The sequence below is a fragment of the Pseudonaja textilis genome, chromosome 2, assembly GCF_049901715.1.
Source record: "Pseudonaja textilis isolate UNSWEBS1 chromosome 2, rPseTex1.2, whole genome shotgun sequence".
NCBI lineage: Eukaryota > Metazoa > Chordata > Lepidosauria > Squamata > Elapidae > Pseudonaja > Pseudonaja textilis.
This window is the reverse complement of record NC_141991.1, coordinates 33,040,173-33,065,836: the sequence shown is the minus strand read 5'-3', so window position 1 is coordinate 33,065,836 and position 25,664 is coordinate 33,040,173. Positions and strand designations below refer to the sequence as shown.

Below are 25,664 nucleotides of genomic sequence, written 5' to 3'. Positions count from 1 at the left end.
ACTAACACGTCCCAAGCAGGGAGCATTTTCATAATCATGCATTCCTTTTATAGTATACATTTTTCACAATGACTAACATCTGAGATACTGAACAATTATTAGACCCTGGTTTAATTGTCCTTGAGATTTATCTCAACTGAAAAACTTCAAAAGACTATCAAAAACAATGGAATATTTGGGGGCAAAGCTTGTTCAGAACTGAAATGGCCTTGCTAATATTTTTTTAACTTATTTACATCTTTGTTGTTCTGGCTATAGATACAGCTTAAGAAAACAGAAGTTCAATTATTTATTTTAGTCAGTGAAATAATGGGCTGGTTAATAATACACTAGCGGGAAGCTATGTTTCCAGCAACATACAATTCTTGTACTTTACCCATAAACTTATCTGCTTAGAATAGGCAAACTCTATTTAAGATTTATTTGTTTATTTGTTAGATTTATATCCTGCTTTTTCTCCAGAAGCTTAAAGTGGCATTTACAGCATTCCTACCCTGTTCTTTCCCCATAACAGGAATCCTGTGGAGTACATTAGAGTGAGAGGGAAGAACTAATTCAAGTCATCCCATGCATCTCTATGGCTGAGAATAGACTCGAATTTTGGTCTCCACAATTTTAGTTCAGGGCATTAACCACTGCACCATACTAGCTTCCAGAATAAGATAGCAATCTTATATTTAATAATGTGTCTTTTGATCATTCCCTTCTACTACATAGGTTTCAGAAAGCTAGCAGACTTAAGAAATGAACTTTTGTATAGTTAATTTCAAGACAGTCTCTTCCTAGTTAAACGTGCCCTTAGATAAATGATGTAATACAGATTCAGTTCCATATGAGTAATTATGGTAACAGCTTTTAATAGACACGTTAAGGATAAAAAGAGAAGTGCATTCGCAATTTGGAATAAAAAGAGTTTGAACATGCATTCCCTGCCATGAATGCCCCTTGCCAGTGTCAGAATATATTTCTGGTGAGGTAGCAAAAATAAAGAATAATTGGAAGTAAGTGAGTGGTGGATTTAAAGGGAGAAAGAGGGCAAATAAGGAGAAACGGCAAGATAAAATACTTGACAATGAGTCCACCCTTTCCTCCAGTCCTAGTATGCTTACAGTCATGGGAAGCCCCATTTTGCCATTGTTGGCACCAGTTTCCCAAGAGGTGCCTTTGAGCAGTTCTTTTGATCCTGCTGTTGCCTCTCCAGTCAAGAGATGCTACCCATGTCATTTCTGTCTCAAGGCCGATTTAACTATCATGCTGCTCAAATGTACAGTGCCAAGAACAAACCAGCTTTTTATGAGGGACTTAATGGTTGGTTTCCACAATAGTCTAGATTAAGCTGAAATAGAATTAAATAGTTGTAGTTGAAATATTTAATCATATTTTTATAACTGTCTATCTCATAAAACAGTGGTCACCAACCTTTTTGACCTCAGGAACTGGTTTTGTGGAAGACAGTTGTTCCTTGGACAGGGTGGGTGGGTGTGATGGTTTCGGTTTTGCTCATTCACTCACTGGCCTGCCGTTTCACCCCAACTATACAGCCCAGTTCCTAACAGACCATGGATTGGTACTAGTCCATGGCTTGAGGCTTAGGGACCCCTGTCATAAAACATGATTCTGGGTAGTTGTGCAATAAAAACAAGCCATAGAATGTGTGAACCAACCATTGTCAAAGTTTGTTGCATGGCACTGGCATTCTTTTGAGTCATAATATAGCTTACTTGTTTGGCATATGTATTATTGTAAACCAGTGGTGCTATTCTACTGATTCGGCCCGGTTCTGGTGTACTGGTAGCGCCAAAGATCAGTGGAGACTGAACCAGTTCTCCCTGACAAGCTGCTGTTGTGCCCACCTGCCACCCAGGCTCCATACTTTATTCCCTGCTTTTGAAGCGCAACTGCTTTGCGCGGCACAGCAGATTGCTGTGCTTCAGCTGTTGAAGCGACAGGGAGAATGCAGGATTGCAGGAGATGATTAGGAAAGCCTCTGCGTGTGTGCAAAGTGCACACCAAGCCACGCACACTGAACCGATGGTAAACTACTTAGATATACATCACCACTGATGTAAACCCAAAATTTTGTGTGTGTGTTAATCTGGGTTTGGGATTAATATATGGTCTGCCTTTTCTTAGTATGGGGGTCTTTCGTTTTGAACCTTTGGCTGTTCAGCATTCATGCATTTGAACCAGTTGTATTATATTCTTTGCTATTGTTAATTTTGACAATGAAAGAAGAGGAAGGGAGGATTTGGTGTGTGGAAGCAAGGAATAGTTTACTTTCTTCAGAACTGCCTATTTATTTCAGCTGGAATGAAATATAGGTGAGAAAGAAGGTGTAATATTTGATCCAAAAAGTAAAAAGAGCTCCAACATTTGATCCAACAAGTGAAAATAGGAAATTAAAACTCCATAACCATATTATCCAAGTGGGAATTTGTTTCAAGGAAGGGTATTCCCTGGTATATTTTGAGGAGCATTTCTGCAGATAATTCTCCCAAGAAAGAGGGTAAAATTTACATGCAAGTTGGTTGTTGAAGAGGCAAAGTTATATATTATTCATTTACTTTTGTTTCCAACCACAAAATATTGGTTGGTTGATTGATTTGTTACAGCCACCCACTCCAAAGACTATATCTACTCCATTTTTGTATATCTTGTTTTTGTACAGCTGTATAGTTGCAAATATATTTTGGTCTGGTTGACTGTGAAAAAAAATGGAGTTCCCACCTTAATGGCAAGCAATAAATGCCTTTATAGATGTTTATAAAGACTTGTTCTGATCAAAATTGAATCCTGGTGATTCCAGTTCTGTGTAAGTTTCTTCCCATGTCACTTGCAGCTTGTCATTGTCATTGCCTTTTTCCAAATTTTTTTTTAACTTCCCCATCCTGCCTTTACCAGTCTGCTTTCTTGCTGAACATCCTAATAATCAGGCCCAACCATGATTGTTTTTTTAATCAGCCAAAGTGGGTAGATGCTGACAATATATTTTTAGAATGAATTGTTTGAAGATGAAAATAAGAAAATTCCTATAGGCAGTTATTCTCCATTGTATATATGTTTTAATTCTTCACATACTCCCCATTCTTTCCAAATGCTGTTGTCTTATTATAGTTTCTATATGTTCCAGTCAGTCAAGGGTTAATTTTCTTTCTGCAGACGTTAGCTGCAAACTCTCTGAAGCCCTCCACCTTGATATGATTCCTAACAGATTAGGGATATTAGATAATTTCCTTCTGTTTATTGTGCTAGTGCACTATGTTATCTTTCTATCACTAAGATAATTACTAAGGAAATCTACATTAACTTTTTTTGGCTAGCTTAAGGAATTGCTAAACGTTGGCTTGATGCACTGATATTTTACACAACCAAAGTTTCCTCCTGTCATTGCTCAATAAATAAAAAGATCCTTATCAAAGCAGCAAAAGCTTTTTCATGGGTGCTTAAAGAACAAAAGTAAATAAAATACAAGACGAGTAAAACCTAAGGGCTTGCTTAAATGAAACAAAATGAAGGACTCTGAAGCCTCAAGTACTGCACATATTAAGTGCATTCAAATAAGATGTTGTTTGCTAAATTATGAATGTGTATAATTAAAATCTAGTGGCTGTTTCTATGAAAGATTTACAGTGTTATTTCATCGTTTGTCATGGCTAATTAACAATATTAGATGAAGTTTTTCTTCTTCAAAGGTCTGGGATTTTTTCTCATTTATTTATGTCAGAAGTGATAAACAGAGTAGTTAAAACCTTCTCTGGGGGCAGCAGTGAGAAAGCAACTCGGTCTTTTACACCTCTAAGGGTTCAAGGTTCAGATCCTGGCAAGTATAACATCATAGCCTTTTCCCCTGAGACAATTTTTCCCCAAACTGCTGAAGGTTTTTTTTTTTTAAAGTGGAAATGATAGATTGCATGACAGCAACAGCCCCTGTGGAAAATACAATAAATTAACCAATTGGTGCCTTAATAGCTGAGACAGTACTTTAATAAGTAAATAGAGCATAGCATGGGTTATTTATCATTACAATTAAGTGTAAATGTATGAGGTTTGTTTTATTTTCTATGTTTGGACTAGGCAGTTCAACTCAACTACATGAGCTGCCAATCACAGTGACAACCCAAATTTTTGAACCACACCCGTCTATTAGTAATGCTACTACAAAGTACATGCTGAATCTCTATTTATAGACGTCATTCACTTGAAATTGTTTTTAAAAAGGTATGCCATATGGTCATGCTTTTTAAATGATTCAAAAGTTTATAATTTATATTGTTTAAAAAAAAGGAATGAATTTAGCTAATTCTATATTGCCGTGACAAAAATTCTCCAGTCTGCCCCATTTAAGGTTTAAGCTTTGGAAACCTTATCTTATGATAATACATGGAAGTGTTTTGTTTGCTTATATTTTGTACTACCTTTTTCATATTTTTCAGATTTATGTTTGGGTCTCCATAAACATATGATAAATGGAAGAGTCCTTATCTTTTTAAAAAAAAATCTTAATTTTTTTTTTAGTGCACAAATGTTGTTTAACCTTTATAAGTTCCTTGTTAGAACCGATGGGACCATTAGTCACCTCCTTCAGCTCGTAGATGGATCCCACCACCACCACACTTGATATTTTTTCCTAAATATGTGTAATTGTTTAAATTACTTTTGAAAGAATGGATGACTGGTATGGTAAAAGCACAGTCCAATTTGCAGTATTTATTTCTGTGAACGCTGTGAATCCCACATGAGTGCTATTGGCATAATGCTTGCTTTGAAGTGTATCCATTTGCCCAAAAAAGAAAAGAAAAGAAAAACATAGTTAAGCTGAGGTTGGCGGACAATATATGCACTAGTACATTCCATTAAATAATTGGACTAAATTTGCCTATCCTGGCAGACATTTGGTGAAGGGCCTAGTCTTCCCTCAATACCACCCATTGTACCCATGAATTCCTTGAAAAAAATCAAATGTGTCATGATCCTGCTTTACTGAATCCTCCCAAATAGTTATAGACCCAAATATAATTATTGTAATAGGACTTCTCAGAAAAAGCAGCTTTTTAAGATTAGGATTTGGCCACCATTCTGAAACCCATTAAGCTACAAAATCAGCCAATAATTTGAGGATTGCTTTAACAGGTCTGTGGAGTCCGTGATCCATCATGCTCAATGTAACTGACTAGCTTTGAATTATGGCTTGCCATGTGATGACAGCTAGGTCCCTCATTTTTACACTTACAAGCAGGCAGCAAAACAGCAAGGTTTATTGAGCACCTGGTATGCTGCCAAGTTCAACTCTTGGAAAACATTTAACTAATGAGACATAAGATATGCAGACATGCTTTAAAAATAATAGACATTTGTGATGTCTGTGCAACTGTACCCTTTGTATGGTGGTTAAAGGAATTCTCCTAAAAGCAAAATGCACTGGGGAATTGCTGCTACTTTCTTATAGATGCCGGGGCCCCATCGATAGTTGCCTGAGCTCATAGCAGCAGTTCTTCTAAACTAGCTGTAACTATTGGCATGACTGTTTGTATTCCTGCAACTTGCTGAGGTGTAATCCTCAAGTGGAACTAAATCTCACTGAACATCACGTTAAGTAGACATGCTAAAGTAGATATCACTGTTCCTAAGTCTTTTACCCCCTTACTGTAGTTCTGGCTCAGACGGTCAGCAGCTTTCACAAGTTCTTTCATGAATCGTTTCCTTCCCTCCTAAACATAGGAAGTGTGGAAGGGAGTAGTAGTAAATATATGAAAGTAAAAGAAGCGTATTGATTCTTTCTCTTTGCCAGCCGCAGCAGCAACAGGTGACTTCGCAACAGTTGGCCTTCCAGCAGCAGCTTCTGCAAATGCAGCAATTGCAACAGCAACACCTCTTGTCTTTGCAACGTCAAGGTTTGCTATCGATTCAGCCGGGCCAGCCTGCTTTGTCATTGCAGCCTCTTGCTCAAGGTAAGGATGGGTTTTGAGGGTTGCCAACAATAATGGGGATAAATCACTCCAGCAAGAAAGGGTTTTGGGGGTTTGGGGGAAAATTATTTTGCATTCCTTTTTTCTAGCTGTCACACCTTAAACATAATAGATATTTGTGATGTCTGTGCAACTGTACCTTTGTATGGTGGCTAAGGAAATTCCTGTGAAAGCAAATGCACTGGACTTGCAGTTACTTTTTTTACAGACCCCAGGTTTCACCCAAATTTCCAAACTACAGGTACTCCTCGACTTACGACCTCAATTGACCCCAAAATTTCTGTTGCTAAGTGAGACATTAGTGAAGTGAATTTTGCCCCATTTTTTACAACAGTTCTTGCCACAGTTGTTAAATGGATCACTGCAATTGTTAAATTAGCATCACAGTTGTTGAGTGAATCTGGCTTCCTCATTGGCTTTACTGGTCAGAAGGTCACAAGCGGTGATCACATGAGTTTGGACACTGCAACTGTCATAAATAGGAGTAGATTGCCAAGCATATGAATTTTGATCCCGTGACCATGGAGATGCTTGCAAGGGTCATAATTGTGAAAAATGATCATAAGTCACTTTTTTATCAGTGCTGTTGTAACTTTAGACGGTCACTAAACGAACTTTTATAAGAAAGATTACCTGTAGTATTCCTTTTGTGAATGTATCTTATCTTTGTTAGGCTCATCTTTCCTTAGAACAAAGAATAAACAAGAGAATAATCCAACTCAAGCTTTTTAGCTAGATCAGCTTTTCTTGATACAAGAATGCAGACAAAAAAGTTCTGCGTAACAAGCTATATTGATAAAAAGTTCTGGATAATTTGAAATCTTTGGTGTTTTAAGCCAAACATAAATTAAACAAGTTAATCCTCCAACTTGTTTCAATTTAGTCTACTATTGGCAGACTGTCCATAAGGCTCTGCTCCTTCATTCAGGCCATGGTGCTCATAGTCTTTCTGTCAATAGTCTGAGAAGATTTTTGCTAGCAATAATTGTAACATTCACCTATACCAGGGGGTCTTCAAACTTGACAGCTTTAAAACTTGTGGACTTCAACTCCCAGAATTCCTTCTCTGGTCATGTTAGCTCAGGAATTCTGGGAGTTGACGCCCACAAGTCTTAAAGCTGTCGGTTGAAGACCCTTGACCTATAAAGATAGTACTCGACTTACAAAAGTTCATTTCGTGAGTATTCACAAATGGCACAAGCTAATGTTTGCAATGCACTGAAAAAAGTGACTTCTGACAGTTTTTTACAACTACGACTATTGTACAGTGGTGGGATGCTACTGGTTCTGCCCATTTCCGTAGAGCCAATAGCTCTGAAGAGCAGCAGACACAGAACCCGTTCTGTGTTTGCTGCTGTTTGGCCCGCCCGCCCTGGCTCTTACCTGTCCTTTATTTCCTGCTTTTTCAACCTCAGCTGATTTGCACAGCACAGCTGAGGTTGAAAAAGCAGGGGAAAAGAAGCTTTTTGAACGCTCCGCACCTGTGTGCAGTGCTTTTCAGCTGTCCGAGCGGCACAGCCTAAGGTTATTTTACACGTGCGCACAGTGTATGCCGGGCGCGTATGCGCACAAAACACGAATTTGCGCACAAAACATAATCACCAAACCGGTAGTAACACCAGTTGAATCCCACCCCTGCCATTGTATTAGCCCCATGGTCGTGTTATCAAAATTTAGATGCTTGGTAGCTTTTCAGCTGTCCGGGCGGCACAGCCTAAGGTTATTTTACACGTGCGCACAGTGTATGCCGGGCGCGTATGCGCACAAAACACTCATTTGCACGCAAAACGTAATCACCAAACCGGTAGTAACACCAGTTGAATCCCACCCCTGCTATTGTATTAGCCCCATGGTCATGTTATCAAAATTTAGATGCTTGGTAACTGGTTCCTCTTTAATGACAATTGCAGTCTCCCGGGATCACATGCTCAGCTTCTGCAACCTTCTGACAAGCAAGGTCAATGGGGGTCAGTTATGGTCATAAGTCTAGGACTATCTGTAAAACAGAATAAATTGTCATGTAAACAAAGATAATTGTTTTCTTGCTTAGGGATCCCAGAAGAAGACACAGGCATGGGGCTGGTTAGCAACTTGAAAGCCCTCTTCCTGTTTTTAATTCTGAATTTTAATTACCTTTGCCTCTTAATACAATTTTATGTACAGTTGTTATATTTTTATATTTTACTTGAAGACCACCCAATGTGCCTTTTGTGAGGAAGATGGGTGATGTCTAAATTGGATAAATTATTCTGAGGGTAAGAAAAGACTTTCACAAAATATTGAGTTAAGCTACCCATCATGTTCTATTTTTTTTTACCCTGTTTTGCTCTCTTACTTTCTATAAGAGCATTGCAATTCTTAGATGCAAAGAAAAAAGCCTACAAATTCTGGCCAGGCTTGCTTGTGTATATTTAACAGCCACTCGATGTGCAGAAATTGGCAGTTGAACTTTTTCACAGCATAACATAAACATGCTGCTTTCTAATGACGGCAGTTCTATTTGTTGCTAAAGACCGGGTCCAAAAGTTGACAATGTTATAGAGAGATGAGAGTCACGCACTGAATGTATTGTGGTAGTCACATTTTGAAAACATGCAGTGCCCCCACCATCTGAGTCCTCTTTACCTTACAAAGTTTGAACAATAGTTCCCCGTTGCCTTAATCCTGTGTTTGACAAGGGATAAGAAGTTTCACATTTTCTTTCTACGTCTTAAAATAGTTGTATCTATATTTACCGTCATTGAGACTTAACATGATATTGCATGGGTTGAACAAAGGGATTCTTTTTAATGCTGTGTCTCTGCTCTAAAGGTCTACCTTATCTTTTCCCCCACATCCTCAAATGCCTAGGAAATTTGAATAGTCCTCTCATCATTTCCAGATAACTCAACTGATTAATTTTACCTACTGGTTGACTATTTTGTAGCAAACATTCTCTTCACCTACTTCAGCTTCTTGCAGTCGTCCTAGTCCTCAGTTTATTTTGAACAACATAGGAGATGCTTAATAAATTCCATCTCCTGATATGTAATTTTAATGGGTAAATTCAAGCTTAGATTGAAATAAGAAATTCCATCCCTACAATTTAAACTATTGGGGAGGACGCAAAAGAACATACATATGTACATACATACATACATGTATGTAAGTCCTTTTCAGTTCTCCCCAGTAGGGATGGATTTTATTTCAATCTAAGCTTGGATTTACCTATTAAAATTTAGACATTCCAAAGTGATTAATCCATTATAGACTTGATCATTAGGATTGTAATCTGAAGCAAGATGTGTTTGTGAGCAATCCTTACGTTCAACTGTTTCATCTATGATTCCCCACCCCCCGAAATATTTTATTGCTAATCATGGACATGTATCCATTACATTTATTACATTCTTCTTACCCCAAAGCAAAGAAGGAAGCTGGAGAATTGTTTTTTTGTTCCATTTAGCGTTAACCAAACATCCAGGGAGTCAACGTTGAATGGAGTCAAATGCTTCTTATTAATGGTAGAAGATGGTCAAGTGGAAATTTTATGCGATATCAAATTTAATATTGCCATTGTAGAGGCTTAAAAGGAAAATTAAAGGAAATAGTATAAAGGTTGAGTTGGTTCATGTAAAACATTATAGCATAAGCTAATTACACCTTCACACGTAATTGAGAAATCTCACAAACTATTTTTACATATTCACTTACTGGACTCTGGACTCTGGACTCATGTCTTTCTAATTCTTTTTTTTTTTTACAAACAATCCCTCTATTATTAAGTTTCCTTGGCAAGCTTCATAGCATAATATATCACATAAGCTGTCCAAAAGAGGGCAATTGGGCAGTGACAAGATACACTAACATGTAATGTGAAAGAAATGAATGTGGTGATGCATGAAGTGTAATTTGTGCAGCAACACATTGGAGACACTAGTAGGTAATTCAGCAGTTGTGGCATTGATTGATGAATAGGCTTCACTGTCTAGTTGTAACTATTAGTTCTTGCAACTTAGGAGGGGGGAGATATTTAAAAATGGATTTACAAAAGATAGGCAAACATTAACAAAAGGAATTTTAATTGGTCAGTGTCTGGTATTAGTTATTTTTTTCCCCTTTCATCTTCTCTTATGGTCCTACAGCTTTATTGGATTTGAGAAGAAGAAAGGAAAGATAATTTGAGAATTTAGACATGACAGAATGCAACACAATTTCTTTATCGGAGAAATCTGATGGCTCTAAACTGATGTCATTATGAGGTTTAAATCAACTTTCTGCTTGCTTGAACATGGTCACCTGGGTATGGATGTACAAGGACACAAAAAGGTTGAGTAACTTTAGTTATCTTAGAGCTGGCAAATACCTAGGTTTGCAAAATCAAGTTTCACAGAGGCTCATCTGTCAACTGTCCCCACAACATGCATTTTTTAAGGCTGTACCTACTTTTTCTTTTATAATGAAGAAAATACTTCTCCTAGAAAAAAGGGACACAGCAAAGAAAAATGTGAAAGCTCCAGTCTGTAATAATTGGCAATGAATTCTCACATTATAGATACCCTTTTTATTACTGACAACATAAGTACACACACACAATCTTTTTAGAAATAAACATAGCTTATATGCATTCTTTGAAAATAATTTGTCCTACTATTGGGACAAATAATAGTGGTAATTATTAAAAACAACCACAGTTATTATTATATTGGGCTATAGTTTTAAAATTATTCACTGTAACATTTTTAAAAAAAAAATCTTGTCATTTCTCTGTTATAAAATAGCATATGCCTCATTATAATTTTCTTGCTTTTCCACTAAAGAAGCCAATAATCTAAACATTAGCTCCGTACCCAGAAGCCATAATAAAGCAAACTTAATTTCAAAAGCATTCCAGACAACTAGATTTCATCTCCAGAAGAAGAGTCAAAAAAATAAATCAAATGTGTGAAAGTTTTGTATTCCTAATGGGCATTCAATGAGTGAAAAGTTATGTTGTGATTTTTAGGATTCTATTTTGTTTTGGGTTTTGTTGTGTTGTTGTTGTTGTTTGCTTGCACAATTGAATTGCAGAAAATTACAGCTTTGGTTCAGAAATACTTGTCAGATAGATGGCCCAAAGAAAACATTAGGTTGATCAATATAATTTAGAAAGTGGAATGCACTTAAGATTCTATCTGGCGAGTCTGTGCTGGGCAGTTCAAATGTTTTTATTGTTATCACAATTTAGTCTTAGTTAGGGAATCTGTGGCCGTCATGTTGTTCAGTTCTATCTCAGTAATTCATCATTGGGCATGTTCACGAGTTTCCTGGGAACTGAACAGCAACATCTGGGAAGAATCAATTTTACCATTCTTAGTTTAAAATCTGTCATTAGCAGATATTTTTTGTTTAATTTTTGTTCAAACACCTTTAAGTATACTAAATAGTCTACATAGAGATGTGCAAGACATACTGTGGGTGGATTATTCCATGCAAGCAGGCTGTGCATAGATTGAAACATGTGTGTTGTAGGTGCCTCCAGAACTGAAATATGGACGTTGGCCTGGTCATGGATAATACAGGAGTTCTGAAGCAGAAAGCCGCAAGGAAAGGGCAAAACCAATGGTGGAATTCTGCAGCAGGGAAGAAAAAGAAGGATGCTGGGACAATTTGGGAATGGTTTGGTGAACGGAGTAGCTTGGATTATGCAGTAAAGACAAATAAAAAGAAAGAAAAGTGTTAGGATGACTGGTGGGAAGGCTGGTTCACAGGTCATGATAAGTAGGGAGAATGGGCAGGAAAGGCATATCAGCCTTGTCCTACATGACCTGAAATTTGTCTGGATCAAAACACTCGTTAACTTTTGGTTTAGCCAGACCACAACTTACCCTGAGCTGGTTCAACTGGACTGAATCATAATGAATTTGTTTTGTGCATGGAACAAAACAGATGTTCTATTTGTGCACTCATTTGTCTATTCTAAAAGAAAGTAGATGATTACAGATTATCCTTTTTTATTTTTGAGGATTCTCCCCCGATGAAACTGTAAATAATGACATCTTGAGTTTATGGAAATTTGAGTTGCAGAATAAATGGTCATGCTGTTCCTCGCATACAAATTGTCTGCACATTGTATTGGGTCATCCTTCTCTCGCACTAATTTTGACAAATCTTGGAGCATTAACGCAATCATAGAACTCCAGTGGCTTTTTAGCCTTCAAAGTGACAGACTTAATTGGTATTGGAAGGAAGCAATCTGGGCTGGCTTTTTTGTTCTCAGTGGCTCCTTCATGACCTTGCTGGGGAGGTCTCTTAATAGCATCACTGGTTCTTGCCTCCTGAAGACCACTTGTAGATAGTTCTGGTGGATAATTCTGGACAAGTTAGGATAGTCCTTCTGTAGCCTCCAAGAATGAGCAGATTTTTATAATTTTCCTTCTCAAAGGAGCACTTCCAGCCGTGATTGCCAGCCTTTTGGTCACTGGAGCAAAATGCAAGCAGTGGCAACACTAAAATCCAGCAATGTGACAAAGCAGTTCTTCTGTCGAGATTGAGAAGAACTGTGTGGCAGAGAAAAGCCAGTATGAACCATGTGGCCCTGAGTAAGCAACTCCTTCCACCACCACTGAATTGTTCCAAAGAAAAAGGCATTCAATTGCTTCCAGGAAGCCATATGGAGCTTTGCAGCTGGATTAATTCAGTGTGATCTACTCTACGTTGGTCAGAAGGAGGACAAATATCTCGTGCAAAGAATCCAACTCTTAAAAAAAAAACTTTTTGCATGCACAAAAGCCCATGTATTATTTTGTGAACACCTTTACATGTATGTTGATTCTATTTAGAGTAAACAAAATTGTGGATAACAAAACTGATAAAAAGCCACAAGTAAAAGTGCATATAGTTATTGAGATATTTAATTTTACTCTATGACATCATAATTGGATTCTTTTGCCTAAAGCCATCTAATCTATAATCCTCTGCCAGTGAATTGTTCCAGATGTTGCTATATAAGTTTATACACAAATCTGGGTTTTACTTGTGTTGTGCACAGATGCCCTCATAAATGTCAGTCAATTGCTCTTCTGTGGGAGGTTTGTTGTAGAGATTTTAATATGTTATTTCTCTTCTTTTGCTCTTGATACATTGAGATACTTTATGCCATCTTCTAAATGAACAAAAATCAAGCAGTTTTATAGCATTACCCATCTTTTTAAAAAAATCTATGCACATGAAAATTTCATAGTGATGAATAATAATGATAAATATAATTTTCTCTTATTGGTAGAATCTCAACATTTACGATATACTCACGCAATCTAGTATCTACTATCCCATCAATAGACAGGTCCATTCACTATTGTTTCAACTGAGTAAACAGTGGTGAAAGGGTCGGTCATATTCACAGTAATTGTTAGTGTGGAGAAAATCCTGTCAAGCTAAAAATATACTCTACTTTGTCACTTTGCAAGAGGTTTGAAAATAATAGCTCTTGCTGTTAAACAGGATGTAAGATTACACGGTGACCTTTTTCTTTGTTCAGATTTCTTCAGAGCTTTAATTTTGGGGGACAGGTTATAACTGAATAATAGTGCATCTCTCACATGAGGCCAACTTCTTCAAAGAATATTTGGTATTTGTTTGTTTGTATAAAAGAAGAAATAAACAGCTTTATAACAGTAAATGTATCACAAGACTCAGGCGACTGAATGTTGAAGTATCTTGTAGAATATATACTAATTGGGAACAATTTTGCTTTTTTTTTTTTTTTAGTCAGCCCCATAGCAAAGACCAAATGTTTTTGTTAATGGCATTCTGAGTAAGGCGGGGAAGATTATTGGTCTGCCGTGCAATAATTTACTCCTCTTTGATATGCAAACGATCCACGGTGAATATAAAAAAAAATCCTATCAGACTCATTTCACAGTTCTTAACCACTTAGATTCTCTGGAGTCTATCGCCTCATTAGACCACTGCTCTCCAAAGCTAGCATAATTAAAATCTTTAACAGTTTAGCAAAGTAAAGATGTTTGGCTGATCACGTTAAGATGATTATCTAGCCATTGTATTCTAAATGACAAAAATAAATTAAATTTAGACCTTGGCATTTTTTATTATGTGTTTCAAATGAATCTAATGCACACTGCCTTTATTTAATGCCTTAGGTCTGGTAAGAGACATGTCTGTGTTTCAGATACAGATGTATATTTTGAAAATGGCAAGCTGCCCCCCCCCCCCTTATTTTTTTTTATATGCAGTCCCTTGAAACAAAGAAGCTGGATTTCTTGGTCCTTGTCTTTAGTCTTCAAAAGAAAGAGAATTACTTTGAAGAAAACATAGGTTCTTCATAACTTTAATTCAAATTTCTTACGCTACTTTTTCTGCAGCAATATGCCAAGATACTTTCAAATGTTGTTTGCAAACATTTATGTGTTGTTGTTAACTTAGAATCTCATAAGAATGGGATTAATATGTGTCACTCCAGGTTTTGTGTAACTATATTTGATCTTAAAAGGGTATTTTAAAATTTTCAGCTTAGTTAAGACTCTTAGTATTTCCTGAATTTCGCTAGCTACCTTTACTTAAAGAACATATTTCTCATGAAAATGTATTTTCTGTTTTATTTTACTTTCAGTGGCATATTATCACTGATCAAGAAACTAGTAATAACAATAGTGTTAATTGTGTAGGAACTTGCAAGATTTTTTACATAAGGCACATCCATCAAGTGAGCAGTGGTAAAAAACAAAATTAATGAGAAAGATAGGTGTGTTAATGACATAATCACAGTATAATCAATTTTACTGTTAAATTTTAAAAAGCATTTCAGGGAGACAATATGAATTCATAATTTATGTCTAAAAGTAATTAATAAAACTATATTTAATAACAAAGCTATTTGTCATCATTTACAATTCAAGCACAAAATTACTTTTGTGCTGATATTATAAAAACAGAGATACGTTGTCTTTGAAGACTTTCCTTGCTTCGAAACAGAAGTTGCCATTTTCTGTCATCTTTCAGCAAATGAAACACCATTTATTGAAAGTCTCTTTTTCATCATCCGACTAAATTATAAAAAGTTATAAAATAAATCCCTCAGTATAGTCTCTATTTTCTATAGTGACCAAGAAGACATCTGTATTTTATCCCCATTTTTTCATGGGGATTTTTTTTTTCCAGCATGCTATTGTTTAGGAATAACTTCAAGTTCAAATATTTATCTTTAATACTGAAGCTCTTAACATTAAAATTGTGAAATTATATTACAATTATAATCCATATAGCACTGATGATAAATAATTGAGCTTATGAGCCTATACATTGACATGTGTCATGCTAGAGCTGACCAATGATTCATCTATTCCAATAATACTCTTCTCTTCTATTGAATATATTAGGTTTTCGGTATCTTATTTCTGAATCCCATTTATGTTTGGAATGTATATCATAATTCTCCTCAATTATTATTAGAATTCTATCCATCTTGATTTATTTTCAAAATAGGTGCTAGTTTCATGCCACAATGTCAAAATGACACACATGTCATAATATTATTGAGCAAATAACATGCTTGTATAATTTGGGTGTCATTCATACCATGACCACTAACACAAGTACATCAGCCACATGATTTGCATGACAATATCATGTGGATATCTCATCATTTACCATCCTTGGGCACCCGTGTTTTCCAACTTGAGCAGATTTTAATTTTATTATTATTTTTATTTATAAAATTTATTGGCTGCCCATCTTACCACAGGTAATTCTGTGCAAGCCATTAATATGCAAAGTGCTACTGTGTACAACTAAAGAAGCTATGTAATTATTCTCCCTATGTCAGTGGAGATCACAAATAGAAAAGCTTAGCATTTTACTATCCTGATGGGATAACCTGTCAAAAGATTGACCTGTGAGTCTTTATGCTACAAGGGCTCAACACAGGTTTCCATGAGTGTAAAAATAAAAATAGTCTTCCTGACACTGGCACTAGCCATCCTGGGGTAACTCCTGAGCTTCATGTTTCACTAGCAGGAATGCATATTGAAAATGCTTTTTATTGGTGGTTTCCATGGTGTTCTTGCATAACTCTGTCAGCTAAATTTTGGCACTTGGCTAAGCAATGACACAGTCCTCAATGTAGCCAGTTGAGGTTCCTGAATGTATATGCTAGTATTTAGAAATATTTACTATGAGAAATGAAGAAAAAATATTGAACATCTTTCTTCCCAAATATCTGATTCCTTTACATTTTTTAAAAAGTTTCACATTTTCAAATATATCTCTGAACATATGAGGATTAAAAAATAAAATAAACATAAAAGCTTTTATTTTCAATATCCATAGCCGCAGAAGAAGATAAATATCCATGTTATCATGAAATTACCTTGAATTTGCAATTCAGTCTAGCACAGGAGTCCCCATCCCTGGTCTGGGTTGCTGTTCATTTGGAAGTGGTGGGCAAGTACATGTCCGTGTGTGCACATCTGCATTTGTGAAAGCAGTGAAACCACCCCCTCTCCATTGGTCCACCGAACCGGAAAGATTCAGGAATTCTAGTCCAGAAAATACCTCCATGGATAGAGTGCTTATATAAAGTGTTTTTTGATTCCATTATAGTTATTGCTGTGGTCACTAGTATTAAATCTCTTATTAAAGATGTCTAACTCACAATGACTGCAGGTGGCTTACAAATACAAAAGTCAATGTGTTCCTACTCTCCTGGAATTCATTGATATTCAGTCAAACCACTTGATAGGCTATATATCAGCCTGGAATAACCAGGCCCACTGACAAAACCACATCTTGAAAAAGTATGAAAGTGGAGGCCAGTTTTATCTCTATAGGCATGATGTTCCACTGGATGAAGCCACCATGGAAAAGAACCTTTTGCTTGGTCACACTAGATAGATCTCATTAATGGTGGAAAATCATAACATAGCCTGCCTCCCCGATATAGTGGATTGGATTAATTAGAAAGAGATGGTCCTTCAAATCACCCAAGCCATGCAGGGCTTTAAATGTGATAACTAGCACCATGAATTGGATCCAGAAGCAAATTGGCAACCAATGCAGCTCCCATCAGAGGGTTAACATATATGCGAATCTAGATTTGTACAAAACTGTACTGGCCACTGCATTTAGAACCAACTGAACTTTCTGGATACTTTTCAATGGTGGATACTTTTCTTGAGCACTTTACAGGTCAATTACATTTGGAGATGTATTAATTAATGACTAAATTTAGTAGTAATTAGTAAACATTAACTAGTGAATTTTGTTTTAGGCATGATTCCAACCGAACTCCAGCAACTCTGGAAAGAAGTGACAGGATCTCACACAGCAGAGGAAGCAACCAGCAACAACCACAGCAGTCTGGACTTGTCAACCACATGTATCTCCTCTTCAGCTTCTTCAAAGCCCTCCTTAATAATAAATCCACATGCCTCAACCAATGGACAGTTGTCAGTCCACACTCCTAAAAGGGAGAGGTAAGCATGAATGGAGTTTCTCCTTATCAGTTCCTAAAACAGTATACTTCTGTTTGTAGGGAGAAAGTACCTGTTTGCATGAATGCATTGTATTTATTTTATGGCCATTCCAATTTTATGCACACAAATGCATAATATGCATACATATATATACTCCATTAGGGTTGACATGCACTTCAGGTTTGAATGTGCTTTGGAGCACACAATTATGTGCTCATCACATTTATCTACAACTCCAAAGTAATTGTATATTTTTTTACATTTTCATGGCTGCGTAATCCCAGGATGCTAAGGGTTAATGTTTCTAGTATTACATTAAGGTAACTCTTGACATTCTGAAACTCATGGGAATAATAGCCAATAACCAACAGGTTTTTTTTTTGTAAACAATCGTTTACCTCTTGTGTGTGTGAGATTTGATTCATATATAATGTTTGTTTATCTTCATCCACACAAGCTGCTATGGTTTATGAACATGTCAGCACATTTATCAGTAACTTGATGGACAGTGGGAGATGATGATAAATATGTGCATATAAACTGCAAACACAATCACTGCAAATAGTGATCATCCAGAATCCTAGATCATTTTGGGCAATTGTCTCCACCTGTCTGCTAGGTATATCAATGGCTTTTGGTTAACCTTTTTTTATCAGGGGAAGCAGAATTTGAAACAAAACCTTCAAGTTGATCAAAGTAGGTCAGAACCCAAAAAATTTGGTTTACAAATTCTAGCTTATAGGGGGAATAAAATGCTATATCACCTGATTTTCAATTATGAGTTTATTAAGACACTACTACTGGGAAGGAACAAGTAGGAACAGTCAAGCAATAAGAACCAGTTCATGCATATTAAAAAGTAGGATAGGAACAACCAAAATTCTAGTTTACTGCAAACATTATTATCTAATTAGTTTTGCAACAGGATGTTTAAGTGAAAGATAATTAAATATACCAGACTTTGGATAATGCAGTTGAACTGTTTTATTGAACTTTCTGCTTCCTCGGGGAAAAAGAATAATTTGAAACTATATCTGGCTTCCTATAATTTATCTGTAATAATTTTATTTGTATCCATTTTTGTCAGTTTATGAGCTACTGTCACAAACTGATCTAAATAGTTTAGGCACTTAAAGTACATATCTGAATTCTCAGATATAAAATATATATTTTCAAAAAAAAGTATTGAGCCCTTTCTCAATATTCCATAAAGTTAAATAGAAGTTGTATTTAAAGTTGATATTTGCTGACAGAAGGCTCTTTGATCTAGTAATGCAATGCCATCTCCTATGGCATAGGCTACTAAAGGGACAGTCAAGTGACAAAAATTGCTTCCTAACCAATTTTACTGGTGGAACTTCCATCCAACAGTAGAGCAATATGGAATGTAAGCCATTGATAGAGTTGTTTATTTTGGGAATCTCTTATGTGAATTTACCATCTAATTTTTTTATCACTGAGCCGTGGTGGCGCAATGGTTAGAATGCAGTACTATAGGCTACTTCTGCTGTACCGGCTGCCAGCAGTTCGACCGTTCGATTCTCACCAAGGTTGACTCAGCCTTCCATCCTTCCGAAGTTGGTAAAATGAGGACCCAGATTGTTGGGGGCAATATCCTGACTCTGTAAACTGCTTAGAGTGGGCTGTAAAGCACTATGAAGCTGTATATAAGTCTAAATGCTATTGCTATTGTGGCTTTTTATGCCTGGTGGGAAAGCATTGCAGCAGTATTTCAGAACTGTTAGAATTCAATAGTATTTACTATCAGGACTCTAGTATCGTATCCTGTAGTAATCAGACCTATTAGACTGCAGTAGTATTTTAAGACTGTTATCATGAATATCAATGAAAATAGTTGACTTTGTCAAGTCCTCTATTCAAGTTTCATTTTCAATCCCTTGGACTGCATCTTACAGCATAACATAACCGCTTGATTCTCTTCTGCTCTGGCCATGAATTCTGTTTTCTTGATTTATCCCCCCACCCCAAACTCTGCTCTAAAGGTGCCCCCTGAAATCCATTTGGATTGAATGTGGGGATAGAGAAAGGAGGAAAATGAAGGGACACATGAGTGAAAATGGCTTGGAAACGCTTAGTATTAGTTCTTACAATTCAGTAAAGAATAAGTCAATAATGAAAAGGATGCTGTTTTCTATGAAACCATATGGAATAATCTTTGAAAACAAATTAACTGGATCCTTGCTAATTGGTAGGTTTTTATTGAGGTTTTTATTATTAGTTTGAAAAAAAACCCCTTTTTTCCACCGAACTTTTCATAGCTATTATCCTTCTCATTTTTTCATCTTTCCTATTAGCTATTTCTTCAGCTTCTGATGAGTATGTTTGCTGTTTGTATCTCATGAATTACATTGATTGCCTTATTTAGCATTCTGTTATGATTTATGTTGTTTGCTTGTTTAACACCCTATGACTATCACTGAGTTTGTATCTTATGATTTGTGATGATTTGTATTTTATGATCATGATTGGTTGTATGTATATTGAGATTTTATGCACTGGAGATAAATTCCTTGTGTGACCAGTCACATTTGGTCAATAAAGCTATTCTATTCTACTCATAGTATTGCTAAGGCAGACAGAAAGCACATCTTATGTTCTTCTTAAGTGAAGAAAAAATTGTTTTCCTAAGTATATTGCAGGCTTAGTAACACTATTTTAAAATTGGAATATTAACAGGAGGAGTATACAGTGTACCAGTTCTAAGGATGTGGATTTTATATTGGCCTGATAAAGGAAATATATTTTCTATACCACCAGAGAGTATGTTTTTGTAGAAGTTGAGGTTTTTCAGTTTGACATCTTCCGGCCTAGAGCAAAATGGGAGGGAAAATCATTTAGTTCCTTTGCCTTTGTTTTGTATGTTGAATCCAAGAGTAAAAATCTCATACTGGAGTTGATTCTTCTCTTTAAATTCTTAATGGTGGGCAGGTTATTTCATAAATAACAATAACGCTAGCAATAGACTTAGACAAATATACCACTTCATAATGCTTTACAGCCCTCTCTAAGTTGTTTCCAGAGTCAGCGTATTGCCCCCAACAATCTGGGTCCTCATTTTACTCACCTCAGAAGGATGGAAGGCTGAGTCAACCTTGAGTCAGTCAAGATTGAACTGCCTAATTGCTGGCAGTTGGCAGTCAGCAGAATTAGCCTGCAATAATGCATTCTAACTGCACCACCACAACTTTTCTTGGGTAATATTGAGCTCCATTGTTTTATTTATGTACATTTCTCTATCTATCCCCTATTTTCTTTCATGATTCATATAAATATATGCATGATGCATGCATGCACATATAAATATATATGCATAGCTATTTGCCTATAAGAGCAGTCACTTTCACAGAATAACTAAGAATAGAAAGTTGTATGTTGTGGAGATATATGTGTGTGTGTGTGTGTGTGTGTGTGTGTGTGTGTGTGTGTGTGTGTCAAACAATATTTCTGTGCAAATTTTGTTTTATAAAGGTGAAGGTGGCATGATTTGAGGCATGAAGACATAAGTGATCAACAAATTAGTATGATGTGTGACTTCCAGTAGAACATATGTACAAGTACCTGTTACTTGAGCTTTCCATCTAACACTGAAATTATTTTTGTGTTTCTTCCTACTATTTAACATTTGCATAGCTGTACTAATATTCTTTGTGGAATCATGTTACTTTGGTAATATACATTGACCTGTATTCTGCAAATATTCAATTGCCTCATATTGGTTGGCAGAGAGGATATTGGTATCAGACATGGGGAAAAAAAAAACTCCTGCTTTTCTTCATTCCTAATTTTTGGCCTGTCTACCTCAACATGGTATCAATAGGAGGCATACTTATTGCTGGATGCACTTAAGAAGATCACAATAAGAGTTGCCAACTAAAAGAAGAGAGGGACAGATTCTTATAGCTGTCTTTTCCAATCGTTCACTCATAAAGTCTAGAGCAGGAGTGGGCAGTTATTTCTCCCAAGAGGCCACATGAGAAAATTCAACTGTTGTAGAGTGCCGAACCAGTAGGCTGAACTTAATTCTGCTGCTGGCACTCACGTCTTGGAGGAGGAGGGAGTGTGCAACCTCATCCTGGCTGGCGCTCTTCTGAAACAGGCACAAAAATCTTTATCTTGCCAGCTGATTAAAGGAGTGCCTTTGGCTTCTTCTCCCACTCCCTGTGGCACACTTATTTATATTTTATTTTCTAATTTCTGATTGACCTTGTGCAAGGCTGGACAGGGACATCCAAATAGAAAGATGTGGCCCAGCAGCTGTAAAATGCCCAGGTCTGGTCTAGACAATACAGAGATGAGGTATGTAGACAAGGGTGATATGCTACCGGTTCTGACCAGCTCTATAGAGCCAGTAGCTCTGAAGAGCAGCTGACACAGAACCAGTTCTGTGTCTGCTGCCATTTGACCCACCAGGCTCTTACCTGACCTTTATTTCCTGCTTTTTCAACCTCAGCTGCTTTGCGTGGAACAGCTGAGGTTGAAAAAGCAGTAAAAAATCTTATCAGCTGTCCAGGCGGCACAGCTTATGGTATACTACATGCGTGCACAGCACACATCTGGCACACGTGTGCATGAAGCACACATGTGTACGCAAAACATAAAATTACCAAACCAGTGGTAATGTTGGTTGAATCCCATCCCTGTATGTAGATGAAAGAGATTCAGAGTAGAAAATGTACAATATTAGCTTTTAGCAGTATTTTAACTCAATAATTCAGTTGAGGTTTTTACATTTGCAGCAGAACCTTATAAATATGTGCTCGTCTAGGGTTGCCGTTCAAAAATAGAAGATGTTTTGATTTACTTCTAGTGAATAATTTTACTGCTATACTTTACTGAATTTGAGAAATCCATTATGCTTTCCATTTAGAATCTAGCCAATTTAAGTTTTGACACTGGAAAAAAAATGTTGCTTACATTTTGTTTTCCAAACTTCTGATTTCTTTCAAAAGAAATCTATAACCAACCTTCAGTTGCAGGCTTTATAATACATTAAAATAAAATGTTTTAAATTTGCTTAACAGGGAAACTGGAAGACAAGATGTGGTAAAATTCACTATTCAGTTAAGGTTCTTTAGAAAAAGGGACCTTCATTTAAAATGACATTCATAAATATGCACTTTATCATTGATGGTACTATTCAGTAGAATGATTCTTTAAAATCTTTTTCAAATACATAATGTAGCAAGAATGCAAGTACCTCAGATTTAAAGTAGGTATGCTCTGTGGATTATTTCCTTTTTTTTTTCTTTGGTGTGTTTGAGGTTGGCACCATCCGTTTACAGCAGCATGATTGAATTACCTCTTTGTCCATAAGATGAGCAGGCAAGAATACACAGAGAATGCCGATGAAGGCACTTAAGGTTTCTGTTGCTATCTCATCAGGCAATATGGTGCCTGCCTACATGCTGTATGACACATAAGCCTCTGTTTAGATTGTTTGGGGAGTCTGTAAGAATACTTTCTTTTTGCTGAATATTCATGGCAGAATACGAATCATAAAAGAATAAACAGTAGAGTATCAAGCATCTTTGCATTTGAAGTGAGTAGTGGAATAATTCCATAGATCAGCAGGCTGGCCCACTATTATAAGTTATATTGGTTGGTTTGAAATGCAGGATGGAACAAACTAATATTTAGATTGTTTTAAGAGAATGGATGAGTTTCTCCTGAAAAGAGCTGAGAAACATTTCTGTTTTCTAAATTTCAGAAGCCCATTTTTGTATTGTTGTCTATCTGAATTATCTAAGAACAGATACTTTGAGCGGGAAGCCAGGGTGGATTTATTTCTAAGTCTCCTTTGTTTCCTTGAATCTTAAATCAGTAAATTTAAGTTACTAAAAACTGAGTATAACTCCTAGAGGTTCTTAGAAATGGAATATTTCCTTCTTATTTTCCTAAAATGCCAAGTCAACTAGGTCAATTTCAGGATGCAGAAGAACATTTTAAAGTCTTCAGTAATATTACGATTTAAAGAGAAATTGGCCGCGAGATTAATAATAATAATAAGCAGACAGAATGCTAATCTAAACACCTTGCTAACTGTGCAACCATCCATATGTACCAAATTCCTTGTGTATCCAGTCACACTTGGCCAATAAAGAATTCTGTTCTGTTCTGTTCTATTCTATTGTGTATTACATTTATATGCCACCTGACTCCCAGTGACTCTGGCCAGTTTATAATTGTTAAAACATTAAAAAAAGAGAGAGAGAGAGAGAACAATGCAAAAAACATGAAAACAACACAAGACAAAGGAACAACAATGGCAAAGAAAACCCAGAGGGGAAAAGAAAGGAAGAGTGGAGCTTCAGTCTTTGCCAAAGGTCTGGGTGAGGCCCTCCAAAAACACCAGAAGGGTAAGAACTTTTCAGATTTGCTTAAGAACATCATTCCAGAGGACAGACATTGCAACAGAAAAGATATGGTTTCAGGGTCTTGAAAGATGGCATTGCTTAATCAAAGGAATCTGGAATGCACCAAACCCACCAGATTGAACCAGTTGGGCAGACACTGTGACAAGTAGGCAGTCCCTTGAGTTACCAAGGCCATGTAGGTTGAAAGGGTTAAAAGGGCTAAAAGATGAAAGGGCTAAAAGATGAAAGATAAAAATACCACCCATGAAAAGGGGTTATTATTTCTTTCAATATTTGATTGGGAGAAAAACCAATATAGTACCAAATGGCAGACGTATTAATGAGATGTAATTGAATATTGCAGATCTATACAAAAATCTACACATTAAAACAATTGTACAAAATGTACACAATCAGGTGAGATTGGATAATGGATAAGAACAAGATACAATAACAGGCACACTAGAAAACAGCACAAAAAAGTGCTTTTATAAGGACAAACATGCATGAAAATTCTCATAAATATCCATTAAATCTTAAACACTTTCAGATTAAGAGTCCCAATAGATTGAATTTGAGAATGGAAAAATTAACAACTGGATGAATTCAATAGTGGCTTATTCTTTTAACCATTATATATTAAAAATACAGCGGTCCTAGGCACAGTACATACCAGTATGGAATCTAATTTTGTCTATAACCCTTTGTAATAATTTTAAAAAGTTATTTAGTTGATAGAAGAGATTGATTTGGGAATAAATGATCCTTTAACAATACTAAGATCCAAGTTTTAGACATTAGTACCTTATATAAAGCTCAACAGATCCTCTTCTTCCCCATCTGCAGCCTATTTTTCCTTTAATATTTACAGTCACTATTTAACTGTATCCACTTTGCAATAAGGATTTCATTAATTATTCTTATTGACAACTCACTATTGTCTGGCTGTAGTTTCTTTTAATTACTCCATATTCAGTCAGTAGTCAGTGTCCATGTGAGCTAGGAGATTTCTTACACAGCTGAACCATAAGACTGTCTATAAAGATGTGACTTAGCTTCATAGGTACTTGAAGGACTTTTATTCCATAATGAGAATTATATTTCTATATTTCTCTTCAAGTTTGATGGAACATGAAGGAAGCGTTTTTTTTTAATCTCTTATCATGGAAATTTGAGCAATTAAAATATAAATCTTTCCTATTTGAATATGGCTACACAACAGATAATGGAAATGCCAATCTATCCACTTGCATTAGTTATAATGAAAAAACTTGCACATCTTAATATGGATTTGTTTTCCCTGTTCATATAGGAGTAGTTTAAACATAGAAAGATGAGCAAATTGTTTCGTTCTATTGATATTGTTGTTGTTGTTTAGTGACAGTAACTTTTAAAAAATTAATCACAGCATGATGCAGAGAGGAAGCCTGGACTTAATTGGTTCCTTTCTCTTTTTGACAAGTTGCTCAGTGTGGAATCAAGAAGTCTTTCTTCTCTCTAGTCTACTCTTATATTTCATCACTGAGAATTAAACAGACGGTAAAGGAAGAAGGGATGAATATTCAGAAATGTAGTAGGTTGTTCTTAAATTTGGGGGATGGCATTAGGCTTTGTAAGACAAGTATATTTTCTAATGGAACATGAAAGGAAGTTCCCAAATGTTTTCAGCGCAGATGATGAGAATCAAATCAAATGTCCTGTTAAATGGGTCTCCAGTTCAAAAATAACTTACATTATAAACAAATACACAAAGCCCTAATTATCTGTGACCAAAACTCCTTCTATTTTCTCAGGGTAGTTAATGCAGTTCAAGCTAGAAATAATGGCTTTATTCCCCTTTATTCTTGCTCCTCCAATTTAGCATGTGTTTCTTT

At 36.2% G+C, this 25,664-nt stretch overlaps 1 protein-coding gene across 40 annotated transcripts in view; it reads left to right on the top strand.

Moving 5' to 3' along the window:
- The window catches only part of FOXP1 (forkhead box P1), a 639,457-nt gene that overhangs the window by 537,611 nt on the left and 76,182 nt on the right, over nucleotides 1-25,664 (top strand). For all 40 annotated transcript variants that reach the window (XM_087923662.1, XM_026722283.2, XM_087923674.1 and 37 more), the window contains 2 exons: nucleotides 5,789-5,948; nucleotides 17,212-17,416. In XM_087923662.1, coding sequence (XP_087779788.1) covers nucleotides 5,789-5,948; nucleotides 17,212-17,416 — 365 coding nt within the window. The remainder of the gene's footprint in view (nucleotides 1-5,788; nucleotides 5,949-17,211; nucleotides 17,417-25,664) is intronic.